Below are 17,487 nucleotides of genomic sequence, written 5' to 3'. Positions count from 1 at the left end.
TGTTCAATATTTGTAAAACGTTGTATTTCAATAAAGGAAATATAAAATAAAACATAAAAAAGAAAATGTGGCTCTTATAAAAAATAACATGAGATGTTAGTGTGGGAACGTGTGGGAAAAGATGAAATAGTGTTGATTATGAGTTGTTAATAAAGGTTAAATGTTATCAATGAGGCAATCTTTTAAATCATTTCTTGTTTATTTTAATTTGTTAAAAAATAAATGCATAAAAACTTTAGCCTCCTAAAAGTTATTTCTATAGACATATAATTTTTTATTATTTTTTTACACACATATGCTTCCAAAAAGACCACTTTTCTTCATAAACAAATGCATTAATGGCTATATTTTATTAAAACATTTATTTATTTGAAGAAATTATTGAGTACTATACATATTCGTTAACATTAAGACTCTTTTCATGTTTCATATTAACTGTATTTAAAGAATATGCACATAATTCTGGACAAGGCGTCTATCATGGGGTGTCCATTACACTTGCGCTGAGCTGTAATTCTGTTCCTACAGGTGTGTGTTCTGGTTTATTTGCTTTGCGTTTGGCATATCTGAGCGTAGAGATCATATTCTTTGTACAGGATGTATTGCTTCAGTCGGTCTGGTGATGGAAGGAAGCTCATGAAGATCGGAGCTCTCAAACGCAACCGACCCAAACAAGCCCTGATCTTCAGCCGACAGAGATGCTGCAGACAGCGGACGTTCTCTGGGAAGAAACAACACTAATCAAAAATAAAAGCATTACAGTTACTTACCAGAGCTCATATATTTTGCACAAAGGTGTGGGTTTGATTTTGGCATTGGTGGGGACATACCAATAGGGGCATTGTTTGATCAAAATTTTTGCTATTGGTAAGAAGATGTCATAGTGTCCCTACTAAATTCTACACCCTTGAAAATCATAACAAGTGATGTCCGACTTTGGAAACTATAGTTATCTCCTTAAATATGAAGAGCTCAAACAACAGATTAATAACCTCATCCAAATTTCACAAAAAGCTTATGGACATAATTATAAGTCAGACATTGAAGGAGTTGCTGTTTTTGTCAATCCTCTGAAAAAAGATTTGTGAACCCGCACCGATCTGAATTAAATGATTCGCGATACAGGCGCCGAAGTCCCGATCTGAAAAAACAATTCGCAAACCATCATTTCAGATCAGGACTCAGAGCGTGGATCGCCAATCATTCAATTCAATTTGCAAAATGATTCGCAAACCCAATCAGAAGTTCCAGTCTAAATCAAATGATTCATGATACATGCTTTGAAATTCCGATCTGAATCAAATGATTTGTACTCACTAACCATTATTTCAGATCAGGACTCGGAGCGCAGATCGAAAATCATTTAATTCCCGAACCCACTCCGAAGTTCTGATCTAAATCAAATGATTTGCAATACTTGCTTTGCAGTTCCGATTTGAATCAAATGATTCGCGATACACGCCCCTAAGTCCAGATCTGAATCAAATGTTTTACGATACGTGCTCCAAAGTCCCGATCTGATTCAAATGATTCGCAATACGCGTTCCGAAGTCCCGAAGTCCCGATCTGAATCAAATGATTAGAAAGCCACGCTCCGAAGTCCTGATCTGAATCAAATGATTTACGATACATGCTCTGAAGTCCCGATCTGAATCAAATGATTTACGATAGCCTACATGCTCTGAAGTCCCAATCTGAATCAAATGATTCAAAATCCACGGGCCGAAGTCCCGATCTGAATCAAACGATTTACGATATTTGCTCCAAAGTCCCGATCCGTATGAAATGATTCACGATACGCATTCCAAAGTCCCGATCAAAATCAAATGATTCGAAATACACGCTCTGAAGTCCAGAACTGAATCAAACGATTTACTATATTTGCTCCGCAGTCCCAATCTGAATCAAATTATTCGAAATCCACGCTCCAAAGTCCCGATCTGAATCAAATGATTTGCAATACACGCTCCGAATTCATAAACTAACTTCCAATAAGAGCTCCAAATCCCAAACTAAATCAAATAATTTGCAATCCAAGCTCCAAAGTCCCGATCTAAATAAAAATAATTCGCACTTCCAAACAGTGAATCATTTTGCGACTGCGGCTGTGCAAATAATCGAATTCGATTATCATGTGCATCTCGTCGTCAGTAAAGCCGGTTCTGTGATTAGTAGTAAATCTCCATCACCTGCTTTCAGATGGAGCGGCGTTTACTACACAGAGCCGTAGTTCACTGAGAAGCTACGCAATATCGCGTAATACACATACAGTACATATAACAAAAAGAAAACAAGTAGATGGAATAGAAAAAGAATAGAGACAGCTAGTGTTATGGGCCTTTTTTAAAAGAAAACAAGCAGTTAACAAACAGGTTAAATAGAATAAGAATACACAGAGAGATTTTTGAACAAACCTTGAATTGTGCAGATTTCAGGCCACTGTTTCTGCTCCATGAGCGTAGCCTTCAGTTTGGAGCAAAAGGTCACATGATCAACGTAATCCAGCATGATGCGGACCATGTTCCCCGAGAGATGCTTGAGCCACGAGACAGAGATGACCTCACAGAACTACAGCGAGAGGAAAAGAGCGTTCAAGACACACGGCAGAAACATCCAACGCCAAACATCAGACACGAACTCACCAGCGTGTCTTTAATGACGGTGTCACTCCAGCCCTCGTAACCCTGCGGCACGTGCGATCCCTCCCCGTACGGACAGTCAAAGCATCGCTCCACGTTGTAACCATAGTTACACAGCATCCGCAGCACCACCTCGTCCTTCAGCGCGTACTGTAAGGCCGACGGGAAGTGCGTGGTGTTCACTCTGCAGTAGTAATTGACGTTGGCTCCGTAGCGAAGCAGCAGGTTGATCAGCTCGTAGTTTCCCAGCCGCAGCGCCACCTGCAGGCACTTGACGGGGTCCTGATTGGGCATGGCTCCGGCCTCCAGCAGCACTCGGGCGGAGGCGACATCGTCGTTGGAGACAGCAAAGTAGAGCACAGACTGGCGCTTGTCATCATAGCTGCGACGCACCCACGGGTGCAGCATGAAGTTGGGGTCGTAATGGGCTTTTAACAGCATCTCCAAACACTGAGTGTGTCCACCTGCCGCCGCCAAGTGAAGAGGACTGATCCCACTGTCATCCACCGCGTCCCACGACGTCACCGGTATCAGCAGATCCAGAGCCCTGCGGACACAAGTTAATTATAAAAATAAAACCATAAACCATTTCATTACTTGAAATAAACATTAACTGAACTATACAGTAAATACAGTGGTGGCTGAAATGATTTAAGCACTATCTCTTTTCATCAGCTAAAAAAAATGGTTTCAAGTCAGTTATTTCTATCTTTTGCTGCAGTGTGTCAGAAACCTTCAAGAAAGCTACCTGCAAAGCAACAGCACTGTTTAAAGTTTTAGGCACTTGCTGTAAAATGAGGATGCTGTCAAAAATAACGTCATAAATATGAGCATTTTAAGTTTGTTTACAATTATTTCACTTCTGTATTGATGCAAGTTTTATCAGATACACCTATGAATGATTTGGTGATAATGCTTTTACGAAATAAATGCTGTTCTTTGAAACTTTCTGTTCATTATGTATAATGATGCTAAAAATTCAGCTTGCATTACAAAAATATTAAATATGTATTAGAACAGTTGTTTTATTTTATTTTTTGTAATATTTCAAAATTTTAATGTATGTTTAAATGCAGATGAATGCAGCTTTGATGAGCCTTTTCAGAAATTAAATAATTATAATTATTTCAAACTTTATGCAAAGTAGCGTACAGTATGAAGTGGTAATATATACATCAAATGTAAATATTTAAAACCTTAAACATTTCACTTTTAGTTTATTTCTCCATGCTTGATCACATACTAACTTCACGTGTCCGCGGTGGGCCACTCTGTGGATGGGCAGGTGTCCCGTGTGTTTGGGTGTTGTTATGTTGGCATCAGCGCCGTACTCCAGCAGTAAGGAGATGACGTCAGGGTTTCCTGAAGCAGACGCCTCAAACAGTATCGTTGCACAAACCTGAGCCTGAGACTCAACATCAGCACCTGAACACAACACTATCAACAATAAAAAATAAAACAACCCCAAGACAATAGAAAAAAACACACAAAATATTAGATAATTACAAGACTTCATGTGATATTTTATAACCATTGAATACTTCTACAGTTCCTATTAACATTTTGAATTAGTTCATTTTTATATTTTTCCATTTTAATTTTTAAGTTTGAGTAGTTTTGTTGTGTTTTGGCCATTTTTATTATTTTCTCTATTTGAGCTATTATTAATAATGATATCAAAAACATATATAAAAATAAATAAAGCATAATAATAATTTTATTACTATTATTATTATTATTATTATTATTATTATTATTATTATTATTATATAAACTGCTTTTGTACAAACCTTGAAATTTGCAGTTATTTTTCATTTTAAAGTAATTTTCCACTGCATTATATATTTTTATGTAAATCAGCAGTTAAAAACAAACAACTACAAATGTACAATAATGTAATTAACAGTAATTACTATTATTCATAATATCATCAATAATTTATAATATTACTATATAATTATTATATAACGTATATCTATTACTATTATTATATAGAATGTTACTGAACAAATCTTTTTTTGTGTTGTTTAAATATGTCTAAATTTAATAATTTAATTTTAGTTTTTAGCTTTTTTAAGTACATTAATTTAAACTAAAAGAAAATAAGACATGATGCCCTGGAAACTAGCTGTAAATTAAATTATTTTGTTTTGCTTTATTTTATTTATTTTTTTAAGTTTCAGTTAACTAATAAAACTAAACCAATAACCCTGGTTCCAAAATCACTGAACATTATGGAAATATCAATAAGGCTATATTTAAAAATGATGCAAGTTATCAGCATAACACCACAGAAATGTAAATTTAATAAAGTGTGAAGCACGAAATTTAGCAACATTTCTGAAAAGGAATGAAAAAGAATGAACTGGCCAGGGTGTGTTTTTAGTTTTACTTTACTATAAGGACCCTGGGCTGCGTCTGGATTCTCTGACCTCTCTGGAGAAGTGTTCGGGTGATCTCCAGGTGTCCGGCCTGTGCAGCTAATGCTAACGGCGTCAGGCCGTGGGAGCTTCTGGGGTCGGGATGAGCTCCGTACTTCAACAGCAGATCCACGAAATCCATCAGGCCGAGCCGAGCAGCTTCATGCAGGGCCGTCCTGCGGTTCGCTCCCTCCTGGTTAACTCTGGCACTGAAGTTTAGCAGGAGCTTCGTCATGTCGTAGTGGTTATTCCTTATGGCTGCAGAAAATAAAAAAAATTAAAACCTTTGCTCAGGAAGAATAAAGGAGGAATGCAACTAAACTGAAATCAGGCTTTGAGATTGCTGGCTTTTTTAAAGAGGAAGGTCATCCTTCATTTGCAATAACTAGTGATTTTAAATTCTAATAAAGAAAATATTTGTATTCTGTAGGGTGTTCAATTTGTGCACTATATACTTTTAATTGATGAGTTCGAACCAAATCTGCATGTTCCAACCACAAATCAAAGTATCCTGGTATAATATAATTAACAATATAACATTTTTAACACAAATAAAGCAGTTATATTCTGAATATAGATTTTAACATTGTTTAAAATAAATATATTTTATTCGGTTTAACGAAAAGATCTGCTCCCCAACTTTGTCGATGTTGCAACAATGGTTGTCACCCATTTCTGTGGGTTGCAGGTGATTGTATTAATTCTTCCCTATTAATTTTCATACATTTTGCTAAATTGCTGACAATTTCATGTGTTAAACTTCCACCAGGTTCCATGGTGTTACACTGATAACTTGCAGATATTACATGTTCTAATCTAAATTTTGATAAACAGAAGCTGAAACAAGAAATAAACCATTAAAAACATTTTTGTTGCTTGAAATTAAAATAAACATTTTAAAATAATATCTTATTTCAGCTTGTTGCAAAGACACAATTTTTCATTTGCATTTTGTTTAATTTGATGTACTAAAATAACTAAAACTGAAATAAAAACAAAAAAGAGATATTTAAAAAAAATTAAACCGGAAATAAAAACTCATTCAAAACGTTAATTATAATTTCTCAATTATACTAAAATAACACTGCATATAATCTTAATGGCAGCTCATATTCTAAACATAAGCACCAGTATTTCATTAAAATGAATTAAAATTCAAAATTTCCCCATTTTACTGAATATAGCATATTAAACACATTTTAAATACATAGCAAAACTTTTTGTTATTACATATTTTTTTTTTTTTTTTTTTACAAATTCTGTTTTTCGTCTGTCACTCCAATGGAAAAATGACCCGTGAGCTTTTCTCACCTACAACGAGAGGCGAGTCTTCCTCTTTATCCAGGGAGTCCGGACTGCTGCCGTGGTCCAACAGGAAACAAGCGTTGTCCAAAAGACCTTTCTCCACCGCTAAGAAGAGAGCCGTCTTACCCCGACGAGTCTTTCTGTGCTTGGCATCCTCAGGAGAGGCTGATGAACAGAAGAGATCACAGTCACAGCTGTCTTGACACATAAGATCAACAATGATGATCAGAAACAAAGTGTATCCTCACGACAGACCGGTAAATGTGATCTCGAGGATGTTCTGGTTGTTCTGTATGGCGGCCTCGTGTAAGGGGATGTAGCCTGTGTCGTCCTCTTCAGAGAAAGCTTGCTGATGGACAGTCAGCTTACGAAGGGACTTTTCATCACCTGATAACACATCCAGAGATGACATGAGTGAACAGAAGCTTCTTAACCAGCTGAATTATTCCAGTGAACTTATATAGCTATGCCATGGTTACAGTTCAACAGCTAGACCAGCAAAAACTAGCATAAACCAGAAACCTGGTACTACATTAATGAAGTATTTTCAGAAGTGAATGCACATGCTGTTTAAATGTGATGATGATGATAAGTCGGTGTAGTTAATAACATATTCAGGTGAAACTCGTGAAACATATCTCGGTCATATAAGCAAACAAACAAATAAATAATCAATTATATTTTTCTTAATGAATGTTATATTTTGTTGTAATGTTATTATAATTTTTTTAAACAACTTTTAATTGTAAAGTTTTTATACATGGTAGTTATTTTACTACTTTAATTTCACTAAAAATGTCAAGTAAAAAAAAAATCTAATATTTTAAATGCTGAAAAAATGACTGTAGCACACAATAATAATAATTCACCTTTGGGAATACATGGAAATTTACAATGAGAGTTTGGGGGGAAATTAGCCTAATTAATTGTCATGAAAAATATTGTACATGGCAAAAAATATATATATATATATATATACAATCAAGCACACCTCTGTGTGAGAAAAAATAAATAAAGGATTTATTGAAGTATCTGTTGTACTGTTTTGATTTCATCTGATTTTAATAAAAAATATCCCATCGTTTTCTTATAATGTAGAACAAATGATAATAATAATCTCCTTTGAGAATATAAGGATAATTGAAAAAATACTATTACTACTACTACTTATAATAATAATAATAATAATAATAATAATAATAATAATAATAAAAGTATAAAATAAGTAAACATCTAGACACATTACACTAATAAGAACATGGCTAAAAATGTGTGTATTTGTCATGCAAATATTGATTTAAAATATCCAAACAAAATACAATTAAAAAAACTTTACAGTTTGCCTCTTTTTCTTTTTTATCTTGGGATGAAATATGACCTTGTCATTGTGTGTTGACCCATTCATACCATGCTTTATTGCATTGAATATCTTCTCTCTCTCAGGGGTGATTTTAATGATTCTGCAGAAGAAAATACATCGTGTTTCATTCAGGCAGCAGCAGCACAAATGAATCAGAACTTATAGACAGTGTGAAGTGTCTCTGACCTGCGGGATTCACCGGAGAAAGGGCTCGTGACCTCCGCTGGTTTGCGGAGACTCTGTTCGATCATCAGCTGAGTTGCCACATCCTCGTCCAAACCCCTTACAGATGTGTCCAAATCCATCACACTTTAATCTGTAATAATGTGTATCAAAGTCTGTCAAAAAATTCATTCATTTTGGGTGTCTGGCTAAATATAAAACGTAAACAAACCTTTAGCTGCGCAGTCAGACTTACGAAAGTTTAAAATCACATTTTATCCAAAACATTAGGCTTTTTATTTTCACGTTACCTTGTAAGTGTTGTTGTTGCGTAGGGGGGCATTGCTTTGACTGCATACTAGGTTATTTAGGTCACAGGTCTTCTATAAATAGCTGCTCATGAGACACAGAAGGGCCCTTCAGAGGATCCAGACTTCTGATGTGATCCTCACACACTTACATCCTGTCATTCTGCAATAAAAAGTCATATTTTGGACATGAACTAGACTTTAAGTGCTGCTTGATGCTGTATGTCACTTACAGCGGGCTTTTGTCATACGGTGTTTTATATTGTATTAATGTTTTAAGGAATAATTTGATCCGATCATGCTCCTCTGAGGAATAAAAACCACTCAGGCTGTAAAAAAAGTGAGGAAGAATACCACATTTGAGAATAATAATATGCAAAAATACCTTATATTAACACCAGATGGCGAAGCTGAACGTGTTTGCTCCGACATTGCACTGCAAACTGGTATTTGTCATCATATTATTATTTTTTCTGTCTCACAATTCCGTGTTTATATCATGCGATTCCGAGGGGGGAAAAAAAGAAGTGTGAGAAAATTTTTAAAAAAGTCACAGTTACATTTATTTATTTATTTTATTCAGTGGCGGAAACAGGTTTCCATTGAAAATAGCTTCCTTCCACGTTGCAAAAAAAAAAACAATTCACTGATGTCCAGTTAAATACATAGGAAATATTTATTTTCCAGTTTTAATTTGAATTTGTGTAATAAAATCTTTACTTTGACAGTGCAAAGAAATTGATTTACGCAAGAGATATTAAAATCATTATTTATAGGCTATATTAGATTTATATTGCTTCTGGCTGCATAAAAATTTGTGACAGTAAAGATATTAGAAACAGGACTAGAATTGTGTTAAGCCGACTTCAAAAACGCTATATTCTCTGGATATAAATAAATAGTATAAGAAACAGAAATCATTATGCATTACACTGCATTTTTAATCTAATTATGTGTATAAAAAGGGCCACATTTTGGAAGTCTAATCAAATTAAATAAAAGTTGTTAAATAGAGTTAAAATAAAAACAACAGAATTTTTGAGAAGAGCATGCATCAGCAAGTTGAAGTTAACTGTTCTGCCTGAGGAACAAAAGTGGAAATTCATACCCACTTTCCATAAAATAATCATATGTTATATAAAAATCTCTCACAGGGTTATGAGGTTATTCAGTTTGAGAACAGAAACACACTGATAAGTGCACATGCGAGTCACGTGACAGCGCACAAATGCATTAGAGAAAACGGATTTAACACACCGAGTACTTCAGCTTTTGGGTTAAGAAGAACGAAATTCAGCCTCTGGCTGCTGAGAGGTGATAGAATTACATTGCAGGTTGATTCTAGGCCAGGACGGGCTTGACACCAATCTGACAAAACATATTTCATCACTTCATATCTCACCTTATGTGTCCCTGTCCTAATCTGCCCAGAATCCTCTTCATTTTGTCTTTTTGGAAGGTGGTTTGTCTCGGTCTATGATCTCCTTTAGACGTGTCTGGGCCATATCATGTCTGCAAAGAATAAGGATGTATTTATTAATAACACATCTGCTAATAACATATAATGCACCTGCATTAGTGCATCTCACCCCAGACTTCTTAAGGTTTATCTGTAAATTATGTTGATTGTGTTAATGAAGTGTGTGATTGTTCAGTTGTAGGAAGGCAGTAACTGGTGTGAATCACTTCAGCGGACACAGAGGCATCTGAATCCCAGGCTATATTTAAAACCAGCCACTCAGAGATCAATAAACCTGACCTTACTCAGTTGATCAATGACAACTAGCGATTGTAGCACTGTTTAACATGAGATGAACATTTTTAGAATTAAGGTATTGAGTAAGGCTTGGTTTGGTCACTTCTTTTAATCCAATTTTTATGTCAAATTATATTCAGATATGACATTTTAAATTGCTTAAATTAAAGCAGCTGTAAACGGAATCTGTCAGACAAGCTAAACAATAAAATAAAATAAAAATAAAATAAAATAAAATAAAATAAAATAAAATAAAATAAAATTAAATTAAATTAAATTAAATTAAATTAAATTAAATTAAATAGGACACACTGTCTAAAGATAATAAAATGTATAATAAATAAATATAATTTTAAATGTATGTTTTAAAATATAATAAAAATGTATTTTTTTTTTTTATTTAAATTTTGGAGTCTTTTCCTTTTACTGATTTTTGAATAGCTTGCTAATGTCTGTAAGTTGTATATTTAATTTTGTGAGTTATCATCTCAGAAATAAATATGATCATTTTGCCATTTTAATTCATTTTTATGAAAAATAAAAGTTTGGGAACATAAGAAATGACACAGAATAGTCACAAAAAAATAACACAGCTGCATATAAACTGTATATGTAGGAAAAACAGACAAATAAAATAAAGATAAAATAAATCACTGATTTCTAAACAGCTTGCTAACTGTCTCTTAGCCGAACCGAACTCTACAGGAAAGCTGTAAACAGAGTAATAATAACAGACTTCTCTCTCTGTCTTCTGTAGATGTTGGAGGGCTGTGAAAGCATCAGTCGCAGGTGCAGTGGGACTTCTGCTCTGCCAAATCCTTCTGTTATATTATCCAGCATCTCCAGCACCTGCAGAGAGTGAGATTGAGCAAACAGAAGACAAGTCCACCGGGTGTGATATTGAACACGACACCACCACCTCAGCAGAAACACACAGACTTCATACAGCAGTCTATGGACAGGCTGCATGTGCTTTCCTCAGGTCAAGCATCACTATATCCACTATAAATAGGGTTATTGATCTGAATAAATCCTTAAGAGTGAGTGTGATGCAGACACGGACACCTTAGTGCAGCTATCACTTTTTGAAGCATTTATTTTTGCCTAGCAACTGATAAAATGGGGGGAAAGCAGCATTATATTATAAAAGACTTATTAAAGACTTTAATTATTATTATTATTATTATTTTTTTGGCTGCTTAAGTGGTTATTATACTAACTATAAAACTTTAAATAAAAAAGGAAAATAAACTAAATAAGCATTAACTGAAATAAAATATCATAAATATGAAATGACTATACATATATATATATATATATATATATATATATATATATATATATATATATATATATATATATATATATATATTATTTACAAATAATAAAATATAAAAAAAAAAATTACATTAAAATATTTAACCTTTTTTACTGAAATGGCTAAAACTAAAAAAAAAAAACAAATAAAAATGAATAAAACTATACAGTAGAAAACTAGTAAAAATTACAAAACTGCACAACAAAATTAAAGTGAAAACAGATATTACATAAAATCTAAATATTAAAGAAAAAATTACTTAATAATATTAAGTTATATTAATTATATGTACTATATTTATTTATAAATAATCAAATATTAAAACTTATATTAAAAACATTTAAACTAAAAAAAATGAAAATGAATAAAAAGTCATTAAAAAGTGAAAACAGAAGATATTAAAATGAAAATATTAACTAAAAGTATTTCAGTGACACTAAAATCACACTGCGCTGAATTACAGTGTTGCATTTGCAGTCAGTCAGAAAATCAGTTTTATTGATGTAGTGAAGGCATCCGCGTGACCGTTCTCATTTTACACCCATGTGCTCTTGGATGCGTAATGTTCTAGAAACAGCTGCTTCTATATTCATAGAGCTTAAAAGATGAAGTACTGCTCAGATGGGTAAAACCAGAGCCTAATGTAACCTCATCTGTACTGTCCACACTAACAAGGGAGTAGGTTTGATTTTGGCTTTAGTGGACATGTCATAGTGCCTCTATTAAGTTCTACATCCTTGGACACCAGAGAGATCCGAATCACAATAGACCAAGATGCTTACAAAGCGCTTAATGGACCATCAACAAATTATTAGTTCTGCTACAAGTCAACCTGACAACCGCTTTGCAACACCCTAGAAACCACAAACAATATGTACTCACCCTCAGGCCGTAAGATGTAGATAAGTTTGTTTCTTCATTAGATTTAGAAATCACTGCTCACCTATGGATGCTCTGCAGTGAATGGGTGCCGTCAGAATGAGAGTCCAAACAGCTGATAAAAACATCACAATAATCCACACCGCTCCAGTCCATCAGTTAATGTCTTGTGAAGCCAAAAAGCTGTGTGCTTGTAAGAAACAAATCCATCATTAAGGTGTTTTGAGGTGCTTCCGGCTAAAATAAAAATCTGTAATAATGCATCTTCCAGTTAAGAAAATTGTTGTCTCCCAACATCAAAATACACCAAAGTATTGGTTAAGAACTGTTTAGGATTGGTCTGATTCAGACAAAACAGCTTTTTCACTGGAGGAAGCGTTACTATGGATTATGGACTCCTATTTTAACCAGAAACAATGGCTGGACATTGAAAATGGTTTTGTTTCTTACAAACGCGCAGCTTTTCACTTCACACGCTCATTCAGATGATCCTGCAGATCTAAAACATCACTTTCTCGTTTCTCTTCCACATCATTTCCCTCCAACTTTTAATAGAGTTTCTGCATGATCCACTCCACACCTGTAGTGTGTCCTCTCCTGGAAGAAACCTGACCAAATGCATCATACAAACCAGTGAACATTGTACTGGGTAGCAACAGAGCCGTCAAATGAGCAGATGGACAGAAATAAACACCACAAATGTGTCCTTAGTCCCATTTGGTTTATCTGTTATGAAACTAGTGATGGTCCGGATGTGATTTTGGGACTAAAAATTCGGTTGGCTTCACATTTAGGCAAAGAGGCCTTAGAGATTCTAGGTGTTATTTTAAGTGGTTCAAGAGGCCAATTTTCACTTTTTTCTCCAACACGAGATGATCGTCTGATAACCAGTACAGTGGAGCTCGAAAGTTTGGGCACCCCTTGCAGAATCTGTGAAAATATGAATCATTTTCAAAAAATAAGAGAGATCATACTAAATGCATGTTATTTTTGCATGCATGAAAACTTTTGAACACGGTGAAGATGGCCAAATTTTTCTTATTTTGTCGAAATATCATTTTTTTCCATTTAGTTCTGCCCTTCGTAATCAACAGAAGATACTTGTATGTTTCCCGGAACACAAATTAAGTACAATTTACCTTGATCTTCAAATTCCAAAAGTTTTCACCCCCCAGCTCTTAATGCATCGTGTTTCCTTCTGGAGCATCAGTGAATGTTTAAACCTTTTTTAATAGTTGTGTTTGAGTCCCTCAGTTGTCCTCAGTGTGAAGAGATGGATCTCACAATCATACAGTCATTGCTGGAAAGGGTTCAAATATGTAAAGATGCTGGAAAACTGAAGAATCTGCAGGACCTTAAAGATTTTTCTGAAGAACAGTTCTCAGTTTAACTGTTCAGAACAAACAAGGGACTCATGAACAAACATCACAAAAGACAAAAACAGTCGTGGATCATCAGGTAACCACACACAGTATTAAGAACCAAGGGTTCACAAACTTTTGAATGGGGTTATTTTAATAATTTCAGCATTTTTTTTGTCTTGTGGACTAAATGTAAACATCTTTTATGTACAATATCTTACTCAGGACAGTACTAAATAAAAAATAACATGCATTTAGTATGATCTCTCTTATCTTTTGAAAATTATTCACATTTTCAGATTCTGCAAGGGGTGTCCAAACTGTCGAGCCCCACTGTATATGATTCAGGATTTCCAGCTTCCAGCAGCTTTTGACCAAATAATTACTTAAATAACATGCCAAATAATAACCTTCCCATTTCCATTCTCCAGGTTAACCCATCTATTTCAGATACTGATCTTTGGAATCAACATATTTCAGTTACACCTAAAGTGAAAAAGGACCATAACACTGTAAGATCTGAACATGTGTGCTTCAGAAAGAGCACTTTTTTTGTTTTGCAGCCCAGTGAGTCAGTATTAGCAGACTAAGCATAACTTCAAACATTTATATTCAGTTTAAACTGACTTTTCAGATCTGGATATCACATGAAATATGACCCCGATTAACAAAATCACAACCTCTTTAACTCAAACAAAACTGCTACACTCGTAAATAAAATCAAGATGACACTACCGTATAATAATACTGTGTAACATAAATGCAAATCTTCACAGCAACACACAGAACTGTAAACTAAATGAAAAATAAAAACATGGATATATATGACTGTATATACACATATGAAACTTAAGACCAACAAAAACACCTGTAAACTAAATTTTAAAATTACATTTTCTTTAGAAACAGTAAATAAACCCTTCAAATAAAGTTCATAAATGCGTACTATTGTGAACACAAAGACACTACTCAAGCCTCATCCTGCATGATTAAAGTAAAGTCAAGAAATTTAAAACAAGTTACAGATGTGTGTGCATACGGTGGACCGGAAACATCTAACGTTTGAAACATTCTCAAGAAACACAAGGGACAGTTTACGGAACAGAAAAATTCCTTTTATTGTGATCTCAACAAGAACCAGTTTATGATCTGGGTCTCTCCTTTTTGCCTTTGTACAGAGCCAGAAGAGACACGTTGGCCACCTTCACCACCTTGAAGCGGACACCGGGGATATCACCCACGGCGTGTCCCTTACGACCGAACCCCGCCACCAGAACCTCATCGTTCTCCTGTAACCCAGAGAGAAACCACACACTGTGAGAACTCTGGAGACAGATATCCTCTTAAAGGGATAGTTCACCCAAATATTAAAATGATGTCATTAATGACTCACCCTCATGTCGTTCCAAACACCTAATACCTCCGTTCACCATCATAACACAGTATAAGATATTTTAGATTTAGTCCGAGAGCTTTCTGTCCCTCCAGAGAATGTATGTACGGTATACTGTCCACGTCCAGAAAGGTAATAAAAACATCATCAAAGTAGTAAACCATACAACAAAAAATCTTCTATAATAAATTAAAAAAGCATCGAAAATACATTTTGCTCCAAAAATAAAAAAAATAACGACTTTATTCAGGATTGTCTTCTCTTCCGGGTCTGTTGTGAGTGCTGAAAATTGAGAAAATGCTGAATAAAGTCGTAATTTTTCTATTGAAAATGTATTTTCGATGCTTCAGTAAATTCTAACGGACCCTCTGATGTCACATGGACTACTTTGATGATGTTTTTATTACCTTTCTGGACATGGACAGTATACCGTACATACATTTTCAATGGAGGGACAGAAAGCTCTCGGACTAAATCTAAAATATCTTATACTGTGTTCCGAAGATGAACAGAGTTCTTACAGGTTTGGAACGACATGAGGGTGAGTCATTAATGACATCATTTTAATTTTTGGGTGAACTAACGCTTTAAACTCAAACACAGCGAATCATGAGGAAAGCGTCACATGCGTGAAACCAGCGTACCTCAATGAAGTTCAAGCAGCCGTCATTGGGGACGAACGCGGTGATCTTCTTGCCGTTCTTGATCAGCTGGACCCTGACGCACTTCCTGATGGCAGAGTTGGGCTGCTTGGCTTCAACACCACTGTCAACACGACAAACAGAGTCAGTCATTCGTTCGTCACTAGACCTATCGATGCATCACAGTCAGCCTCTTACACTTTCTCAAGCACGATGCCTTTGGCGTGAGACGCTCCACCGAAGGGGTTGGCCTTCAGAGCGGTGCCCAAATGGGCCTTCTTGTACTGTTTATCATGCCACTTCTGCTCGCGGCGGTGGTTCCGCAGTTTTCTAGCAGTACGCAGTCCACGACACTTGCCTGGAGAAGGATAAAAAGAGAGAATTATTTTATTTTATTTGCCAAATTTGTTCAAATACCCAGCATCCCACACATTTGGACCAGTTTACATTCGAAACATCTAACAATTTGCAATTATAAGGAAACATTTAAGAGCTGAGAGAGTAACTAAAGAAATTAAATTTAGTATAAAATGGAATAGAATTGACTTTAAAGTGGAAACGTACATATTAAAACTAAAGATGATCACTTGAGCATCTTGATATTTCTGACAGCCTTCATCAAATAACAAAATACAGGCCTTTCTGGTTCTAATTAACAGTTACATATACATAAAAAAATTAATAATTATTTTAATAGAGGATTCACTAGTTTCAAAACAGCATTAGCCGCATTATAAAAATAATTTTAAAGCAGCTAAATTATAATATACACCATGCAAATCTGATTGACGAATAAAAATGCTGTTTAATATTGTTAAAGATGATATCTGTGTGTGCAGCTCATGGCCGCTCCACGCTTCTGTTATTAAACATAAAATAGCGACGAGATCCGCTCGATATCGAGCTCCACTTAGTCCAAACTGATACATTTACTTTTTAATGACATGTAAATCAAGATAGTTGTGTAGTTAAACCGAGTATTACTGCGTTTTGTGCAGTTTTATTGCAGCCTCGCACGTACCCATGATCGCGTGTTCTAAGTCCGGGACAGGAAAGAGCGATCACGTGACGCTCTGCGCAAATGACTGCTCTAAGGACCCCGCGGGGTTGCCAAACCGAGCGCCTGTGCATAAATCAGTAATGCTCATTTGATTAAATATCAGAGATTAAGAAGGGATTTCAATCTCAGCCTTTTTCCTTTTCATATCTCTGTTTGGATGGCAGAAATACCACTTTAATATGTTTAATCTGATTTATTTCACCGTCATCCAAGTCAAAATATTGTATTAAAATCTCTACTTGATTGCGATTGAGAAAAAAAGCATATTAATTTATGATTACAATATTCATACAATATTCATATTTTAAAGAATGCAATGACCTTAATGTAAGTGTAATATATATATATATATATATTTTGAAAGTACAGTGGATTGATGGGACTGGAAACATTTTTTCATGCATTATTATTATTATTATTATTATTTATTACTTAGTTTACTAGTGCTAGATTTGTTCCTGTTTACTTTATAAGTGGAAATTGACTTTGTATATAGTTAATTAATTAATAACTTTTTCACATCTGGTTTATGACTGAAGTATATTAGGTTAACTATCTGTCTATGAATGTGAACTAAATAAATAAATACATACATATATACCCTTTGGATTTAATGCTGAAATATATTTGTACATTAATAAAACAAACCACCAAATAAATAAATACATAAATAAAAAAATATATAAATTCTCTCATTCTGTTTTATTATTTGGAACAAATATCCATCTATAAATGGTAAATAAATAAATAAACTCCCTTTGGATTTAATAATGAAACACATTATAATTGTTATTAATATGTATCTGTGAATTGTAAGTAAATAAATAAATACATACACTTTCCCTTTGGGTTTTAATACTGAAATATATTATTATTTGTAACAAC

The 17,487-nt window shown here is 34.5% G+C and overlaps 2 protein-coding genes across 2 annotated transcripts; both read right to left on the bottom strand.

Annotated features, from left to right (window-relative positions):
- Positions 1-203: 203 nt before the first annotated feature.
- Positions 204-9,833, bottom strand: LOC109087127 (dynein axonemal heavy chain 12-like). The gene is made up of 11 exons (XM_042734629.1): positions 9,597-9,833; positions 8,198-8,357; positions 7,911-8,040; positions 7,772-7,824; positions 6,620-6,751; positions 6,371-6,529; positions 5,072-5,317; positions 3,887-4,064; positions 2,643-3,186; positions 2,415-2,568; positions 204-721 (listed from the first exon to the last, which is right to left on the bottom strand). Exons 3-11 carry the CDS (start codon positions 8,027-8,029, stop codon positions 543-545), a joined length of 1,764 nt encoding a protein of 587 aa, XP_042590563.1. The 5' UTR covers positions 8,030-8,040; positions 8,198-8,357; positions 9,597-9,833; the 3' UTR covers positions 204-542.
- A 4,768-nt stretch (positions 9,834-14,601) lies between these two features.
- LOC122138948 (40S ribosomal protein S23) lies at positions 14,602-16,664 on the bottom strand. Its single transcript, XM_042734628.1, has 4 exons — positions 16,564-16,664; positions 15,741-15,900; positions 15,546-15,666; positions 14,602-14,797 (listed from the first exon to the last, which is right to left on the bottom strand). The coding sequence occupies exons 1-4, from the start codon at positions 16,565-16,567 to the stop codon at positions 14,651-14,653; spliced, it is 432 nt and encodes a 143-aa protein (XP_042590562.1). The 5' UTR covers positions 16,568-16,664; the 3' UTR covers positions 14,602-14,650.
- Positions 16,665-17,487: the final 823 nt, after the last annotated feature.

Source organism: Cyprinus carpio, chromosome B11 (assembly GCF_018340385.1).
Source record: "Cyprinus carpio isolate SPL01 chromosome B11, ASM1834038v1, whole genome shotgun sequence".
Lineage (NCBI taxonomy): Eukaryota > Metazoa > Chordata > Actinopteri > Cypriniformes > Cyprinidae > Cyprinus > Cyprinus carpio.
This window is presented reverse-complemented; position numbering and strand designations above follow the sequence as displayed.